An 8,381-nucleotide genomic window follows, 5' to 3' on the forward strand; every position below is an offset into this window, starting at 1 on the left:
TGTGATTTAACCAAAGTTTTCACAATATTCAGGGGAACAGGTTGGAACACAGAGAGAAACTATTTCAGTTTTGGGTCGGGGGAAGATGGGGAAAGAAAAAGACTAGATTACACAATAAAAAGATATTAAGCCAGAATTGTACTTTCAGGAGTACAGTTAGAAAATGTTTCCACGCACAAAGGATAGAAAAGTTTGGAAATTGCTTCTGCAAATGGCAATTGACATTACATCCACTATCAATTTTAAAACAGAGATTGATAGATTTGTGTTAACTTGAAGTTTTAAGTGTTCTGGGACTCAGGCAGGTATATGGAACACAGATCAGCCATAGAATCATACAGCACAGAAACAGGCCCTCTAGCCATGAAAACATCGAGTGTGTGTGTGTTGTTAAACTGGCCTCCTACAGTTCTAATGCCCCCAGTTTCCGCCCTCTCCACTTTTTGCAGACCCTTTGTAATTTTATAAACCTTCCGTCAGCCACCTCTGTGTCAAGGAAGACAAAACCAGTCTGTTCAATCTTTCCTCACTGCTTAAATTTCTCAGTCTTGGAGACAGCCTTCTCCATCCCCTTTGTATCTCTCAACTGTAATTACATCCTTCCTGTACAGTGGTGACAAGAACTGGAAGCAGTGGCCAAACCAGTGTATTATACACGTCTGGTAAAATTCCTACACCTCAGTCAATAAAGGAAAGAATCTGTATGTCTCCTTAATCATCATACCCTAACTATATTGCCACCTTCAGGGATCTTGGACACATTTGTAGACTGGACTCCAATCCAACTGACTGACAATTTGACCTCAAACTCTCTCGGCAGTTACTGGTAGACCTACTCAACGAATCCATGTTGACCACTCTTGAAATAATGAAGACAAGAAACATACTTTAGAGGGAGGAATGTGAAGGGTGGGTAACTAATCAGATAACCAGTTACTTTTTGCTTACGCCATAGTGACTAGACAATGTCTACAGAGAGTTGGTCAACTTTTGATTCGTTAGCTGACTGGGTGGACTTAATCCTTTCCTGGTAGTAACAATGTTTCTCTACAGAGTCTTCAGGTTTTATCCTTTTCAGAGAGGGTTGGTGAGTGATGCTTCTTGTTTGTAGGTCTCTGGAAACTGCACTCACAGGGGTCTGCAACACACTACTGCTGGACCAAGCTGAAGGCGATCAGCAAGCAGTGCTTCATTCACTCAAAAGATTCCTGATGCCACTCTGTCTCAAAACATCAACCTCACTGCTCTGAAAAGTAACAATCTTGCACAACTAAAAAGTGTACACCACATTACCCCACTTGATCTTCAGCTATTAAACACTGCTCTGGAACTTGGGCCAGAGGGATTTATCCTCGGATTCTCTGGGAAGCAGGTAGGAGATTGCAGAGCCTTTGGTTTTGATCTTTATGTTGTCATTGTCTACAGGAATAGTGCCAGAAGACTTGGAGGATAGCAAATGTCGTTCCTTTGTTCAAGAAGGGGAGTAGAGACAACCCTGGAAATTATAGACTAGTGAGCCTTACTTCAGTTGTGGATAAAGTGTTGGAAAAGGTGATAAGGGACAGGATTTATAATCATCTAGAGGGGAATAACTTAATTAGGGATAGTCAACATGGTTTTGTGACGCACAGCAGGTCAGGCAGCATCTGAGGACCAGGACAATTGACGTTTCGGGCAAAAGCCCTTCATCAGGAAAGAAGGCAGGGTGCCTCCGAGGTGGAGCGATAAATGGGAGTGGTTGGGGCTGGGGAGAAGGTAGCCAAGATTACCTGCCAATCTTCCTTCCAACCTATCCGCTCCACCCTCCTCTCTGACCTAATCACCTTCATCCCCAACTCCATCCACTTATTATACTCTTGGCTACCTTCTCCCCAGCCCCACCCCCCTCCCATTTATCTCTCCGCACCGGAGGCTCCCTGCCTTCATTCCTGATGAAGGGCTTTTGCCAGAAACGTTGATTTTCCTGCTCCTCGGATGCTGCCTGACCTGCTGTGCTTTTCCAGCACCACTCTAATCTAGACTCGGATCTCCAGTATCTGCAGTCCTTACCTTTGCCATGGTTTTGTGAAGGGCAGTTGTGCCTCACAAACCTTAGAGTTCTTTGAGATGGTGACCAAACAGGTGGATGAGGGTAAAGCCATTGATGTAGTGTATATGGATTTCAGTAAGGCATTTGATAAGGTTCCCCACGGTAGGCTATTGCACAAAAAACAGAGGCATGGGATTGAGGGTGATTTAGTGGTTTGGCTCAGAAATTGGCCAGCTGAAAGAAGGCAGAGGATGGTGGTTGATGGGAAATGTTCATCCTGGAGTTCCATTACTAGTGGTGCACCACAAGGATCTGTTTTGGGCCACTGCTGTTTGTCATTTTGATAAATGACTTGGATGAGGGCGTAGAAGGATGGATTAGTAAATTTGCAGATGACACTAAGGTCGGTGGAGTTGTGGATAATGCTGAAGGATGTTGCAGGTTACACAGGGACACAGATAAGCTGCAGGGCTGGGCTGAGAGGTGCAAATGGAGTTTAATGCGGAAAAGTGTGAGGTGATTCACTTTGGAAGGAACAACAGGAATAAAGAATACCGGGCTAATGGGAAGATTCTTGGTAGTGTAGATGAGCAGATGAGAATGTACATAGATCCCTGAAAGTTGCCATCCAGGTTAATAGAGTTTTTAAGAAGGCATAAGGTATGTGAGCTTTAGCTTTTATTGGTCGAGGGAACCATGAGATCATGCTGCAACTGTACAAAACTCTGGTGTGACCGCACTTGGAGTATTGTGCACAGTTCTGGTCAGCGTATTATAGGAAGAATGTGGAAGCTTAGGATAAGTTCGGAGGAGATTTACTGGGATGTTGCCCGATATGGAGGGAAGGTCTTATGAAGAAAGGCTGAGGGGCTTAAGGCTGTTTTCATTGCAGAGAAGAAGGTTGAGAGGTGACTTAACTGAGACATACTAGATAATCAGAGGGTTAGATAGGCTCTCCCTGTCCATCCTTTTTCCTTGGATGGTGATGGCTAGCACGAGGGAACATAGCTTTAAATTGAGGGGTGATAGATATAGGGTGGATGTCAGAGGTAGTTTCTTTACTCAAAGAGTAGTAGAGGTGCGGAACGCACTGCCTGCAATAGTAGTAGACTGGCCAACTTTAAGGGCATTTGAATGGTCATTGGAAAATATATGGATGAAAATGGAATAGTGTAGGACAGATCAATTTCAGATTGGTACCACAGTTGACACAATATCAAGGGCCGAAGGGCCTGTACTGCGCTGTAATTTTATTTTAGATTAGATTAGATTAGATTAGATTCCCTACAGTATGGGAACAGGCCCTTCAGATCAACAAGTCCACACCGACTCTCCAAAGAGCAACCCACCTAAACCCATTCCCCTACATTTACGCCTGACTAATGCACCCAACACTATGGGCAATTTAGCATGGCCAATTCACCTGACCCGCACATCTCTGGAATTTGCTCCATGTTAAACAACTTACATTTTGTTAGCAACTCCCATGCTTCACAAAAGCGATTAGCAGCAATATATGTCAATGAGCCACAGTGCAGTGAAAGAATCAGGGCTAAAGACTTCGCCAAACTGGAAGGGTTTAAGCAGTGAAATGACAAGATAAATGGAAAAAACAGGTTGCAGGAGAGAACTTCAGGACTGAGAGCATCAAAAGCTAAAAGCCTGGCAACTAATGCGGAGGTTGAATGACATGGTGCTTTGCACAATTTGGGCAATCATAGAAGGTGGCTAGTTAGGACTGGCAAGATCTGCAAGGGGCTTGATAACACAATGAGAACCTTCAAATGAAGACTGGATGAAATAGCAGGACTGAGGGATGAAAAAGATTTTGCAGATGAGAACAAAATGAATTGCCCATAAGTACAATACCCAAACGTTACACAGAAACAAACCTGCCCCCACCATTACTTTTCACATGATTATACATTAACAACACATCCCAACTGTACTGTACCACAATGCTGTACAGTAACAGATCTATTCCCACCTCGAGTGTAAAACAGTTTTAGATATTTCTCAATGCGAATATAATCCAGTGCGATATAGGAAAAAAATCCTCCCTTCCGTATTTTATACATAAGACAACCACTTACTGTATCCTGGGTGTTGTACAGCAACAGACTGCCCTTGCCAGTACTTTACTCAGCATTACACAGTTACAGATCTGTGTCCAGAGTGTGCTGCTTTTCCAGCACCACACGCTCGACTCAGATCTCCAGCATCTGCTGTCCTCACTTTCTCTAGTCACAGAATTGCCCTGACCAGTACTGTACCGAACTCTGATATAATTAGAGACCTATCCTTGGAGGAAAGGAGGCCAGTAGTATTCAATGACAGACCTGAAACATCAAATCATGGACAACAGTGTTATACTGTGTTCAGGCAGCCCCAATTGGGACTGCACCCTCGCATTAAATAGTGACAGACCTACACCAGCAGTACAGTGTACCAGTATTGTACAGAGATATAACAGTCACCACTAGTACCCATCAGTTTTAATCAAGCAAGAGCCTCCGAACAGTAACCCACCCAGACCCATTCCACTACTCTATATTTACACCTGACTAATGCACCTAACACACTGGCCAATTTAGCATAGCCAATTCACCTAACCTACACATCTTTGGATTGTGGGAGGAAATCGGAGCACCCGGAGCAAACCAACGCAGACACAGGGAAAATGTGCAAACTCCACACAGACAGTTACCCGAGGCAGGAATCAAACCCGAGTCGCTGGCGCTGTAAGGCAGCCGTGCTAACTACTGTCCACAGTGTTTTACATTGATGGACATGTCCTCACGAGTACTGCACACCAGTGTTACACAAAGATAGACCTGTCCCCTCCAGTAATCTATCCCAGCGTTATACAGAGATATTCCACACCGACTAGTACTATACCCAGTGTTAGAGAGACAGACCTGTCCCCACCAGTACTGTACCCCAGTGTTATACAGTGACAGGTATGTCCCCACCAGTACTTTATCCATGTATTACACTGACAGACCTGTCCCCACCAGTACTGTACCCGTGTATTACAGACACAGTCCAGACCACACCAGTACTGAACCCCAGTGTTATACAGTGACAGACCTGTCCCCTCCAGTACTGTACCGTAGTGTTAAACAGAGACAGACATGCCCCCTCCAGTACTGTACCGTAGTGTTAAACAGAGACAGACATGCCCCCACCAGGGCTGTACGCCATTGTTATACAGAAACAGACCTGACCCCACTAGTACTGTACCCCAGTGTTATACAGTGACAGACCTGACCCCACCAGTACTTTATCCATGTATTACACTGACAGACCTGTCCCCACCACTACTGTACCCGTGTATTACAAAGACAGACCAGACCCCACCAGTACTGCACCCCAGTGTTATACAGAGACAGACCTGTCCCCACCAGTACTGTACCCCAGTGTTATACAGTGACAGACCTGTCCCCACCAGTACTGTACCCCAGTGTTATACAGAGACAGACCTGTCCCCACCAGTACTGTACCCCAGTGTTATACAGAGACAGACCTGTCCCCACCAGTACTGTACCCCAGTGTTATACAGAGACAGACCTGTCCCCACCAGTACTGTACCCCAGTGTTATACAGAGACAGACCTGTCCCCACCAGTACTGTACCCCAGTGTTATACAGAGACAGACCTGTCCCCACCAGTACTGTACCCCAGTGTTATACAGAGACAGACCTGTCCCCACCAGTACTGTACCCCAGTGTTATACAGAGACAGACCTGTCCCCACCAGTACTGTACCCCAGTGTTATACAGAGACAGACCTGTCCCCACCAGTACTGTACCCCAGTATTATACAGAGACAGACCTGTCCCCACCGCTACTGTACCCCAGTATTATACAGAGACAGACCCTGTCACCACCGGTACTGTACCGCAGTGTTATACAGAGACAGACCTGACCCCACCGGTACTGTACCCAGTGTTATACAGAGACAGACCTGTCCCCACCAGTACTGTCCCCCAGTGTTATACAGTGACAGACCTGTCCCCACCAGTACTGTACCGCAGTGTTATACAGAGACAGACCCTGTCACCACCGGTACTGTACCCCAGTTTTATACAGAGACAGACCTGTCCCCACCAGTACTGTACCCCAGTGTTATACAGAGACAGACCTGTCCCCACCGATACTGTACCCCAGTGGTATACAGAGACAGACCTGTCCCCACCGATACTGTACCCCAGTGTTATACAGTGACAGACCTGTCCCCACTAGTACTGTACCCCAGTGTTATACAGAGACAGACCTGTCCCCACCAGTACTGTTCGCCAGTGGTATACAGTGACAGACCTGTCCCCACCGATACTGTACCCCAGTGGTATACAGAGACAGACCTGTCCCCACCAGTACTGTACCCCAGTTTTATACAGAGACAGACCAGTCCCCACCAGTACTGTACCCCAGTGTTATACAATGACAGACCTGTCCCCACCAGTACTGAATCCCAGTGTTATACAGAGACAGACCTGTCCCCACCAGTACTGTACCCCAGTGTTATACAGGGACAGACCTGTCCCCACCAGTACTGTACCCCAGTGTTATACAGGGACAGACCTGTCCCCACCAGTACTGTACCCCAGCGTTACACAGAGACAGACCTGTCCCCACCAGTACTGTTCCCCAGTGTTATACAATGACAGACCTGTCCCCACCAGTACTGTACCCCAGTGTTATACAGAGACAGACCTGTCCCCACCAGTACTGTACCCCAGTGTTATACAGAGACAGACCTGTCCCCACCTGTACTGTACCCCAGTGTTATACAATGACAGACCTGTCCCCACCTGTACTGTACCCCAGTGTTATACAGAGACAGACCTGTCCCCACCAGTACTGTACCCCAGTGTTATACAGAGACAGACCTGTCCCCACCAGTACTGTTCCCCAGTGTTATACAATGACAGACCTGTCCCCACCAGTACTGTTCCCCAGTGTTATACAATGACAGACCTGTCCCCACCAGTACTGTACCCCAGTGTTATACAGAGACAGACCTGTCCCCACCAGTACTGTACCCCAGTGTTATACAGAGACAGACCTGTCCCCACCAGTACTGTACCCCAGTGTTATACAGAGACAGACCTGTCCCCCACCAGTACTGTACCCCAGTGTTATACAGAGACAGACCTGTCCCCACCAGTACTGTACCCCAGTGTTATACAGAGACAGACCTGTCCCCCACCAGTACTGTACCCCAGTGTTATACAGTGACAGACCTGCCCCCACCAGTACTGTACCCCAGTGTTATACAATGACAGACCTGTCCCCACCAGTACTGTACCCCAGTGTTATACAGTAACAGACCTGTCCCCACCAGTACTGTACCCCAGTGTTATACAGAGACAGACCTGTCCCCCACCAGTACTGTACCCCAGTGTTATACAGAGACAGACCTGTCTCAGTTACTCCTGTCTTCTCTCCCCGCCTGTTAGTTATTTATTGAGTGATTGATAATATTATTACACCTTAACCCTGATCTCTCTCAGTCCCCGGTTTGAAAGTCCCGCGGCTGCGGGGTCTGGGATTGACCCGCTCCCTCTCGGGGGTCCCGATCCCGCTCGGTACCGCGGCCTGTCTGTCCCACGGACCCCCCTCCTCACCTCCTCCGAGACGCTGAGGCCCTCAGCCTCTTCCCCCGGCGGCTCCATCAGCTCCTCCGGGCCGTTTAACGGCGGCGGATCGGGGCTGGCGGCCGCCATCTTCGCGGCAGGCCCAGCCGGAACTGACGCCAGCGCAGCCATGACGTCGACGGTGGATTGTGGGAGGCGGATTCTGACCGAGATAACAATATAAATATAGGCTGGTCCTGGCTGAGAGGTAGAGATATATTTACAAGGTAGAGGTCATGATTGGGGGATAGAGATTAACTAAATATAGATTGGTCCTGTCTGAGGTGAATACAAGTTAAACAGGTCCTGACTGATAGATAGTGATAAATACAAGGTAGACAGGTCCTGACTGAGAAATACAGATAAATACAACTGTAGATATGTCCTGACTGATAGATAGTGATAAATACAATGTAGACAGGTCCTGACTGAGAAATACATATAAATACAATTGTAGATAGGTCCTGACTGATGGATAGTGATCAATTCAAGGTAGACAGGTCCTGATTGAGATATAGTAATAAATAATAGGTAGACAGGTCCTGACTCAGAGGTAAAGATAAATATAAATTTAGACTAGTCCTGACTAAGTTTAAGTCACTTAGAAAGAGAGAGAGAGATGGACAGATCATGAAATTGATATAGTGATAAATAAAATGTAGACAGGTGCTGATTGAGAGATAAATACAAATTAACCTTGCATTTGTGGAAGGG

At 46.7% G+C, this 8,381-nt stretch overlaps 1 protein-coding gene across 2 annotated transcripts in view; it reads right to left on the bottom strand.

Moving 5' to 3' along the window:
• The window catches only part of braf (B-Raf proto-oncogene, serine/threonine kinase), a 110,359-nt gene extending 102,593 nt beyond the window's left edge, over positions 1–7,766 (bottom strand). For both annotated transcript variants that reach the window (XM_072552460.1, XM_072552459.1), the window contains exon 1: positions 7,659–7,766. In XM_072552460.1, the coding sequence (XP_072408561.1) occupies positions 7,659–7,757 (99 nt within the window). In that variant the 5' untranslated portion in view covers positions 7,758–7,766. The remainder of the gene's footprint in view (positions 1–7,658) is intronic.
• Between the last annotated feature and the right edge of the window lie 615 nt (positions 7,767–8,381).

The sequence above is a fragment of the Chiloscyllium punctatum genome, chromosome 32, assembly GCF_047496795.1.
Source record: "Chiloscyllium punctatum isolate Juve2018m chromosome 32, sChiPun1.3, whole genome shotgun sequence".
In the NCBI taxonomy this organism is placed as follows: Eukaryota; Metazoa; Chordata; class Chondrichthyes; order Orectolobiformes; family Hemiscylliidae; genus Chiloscyllium; species Chiloscyllium punctatum.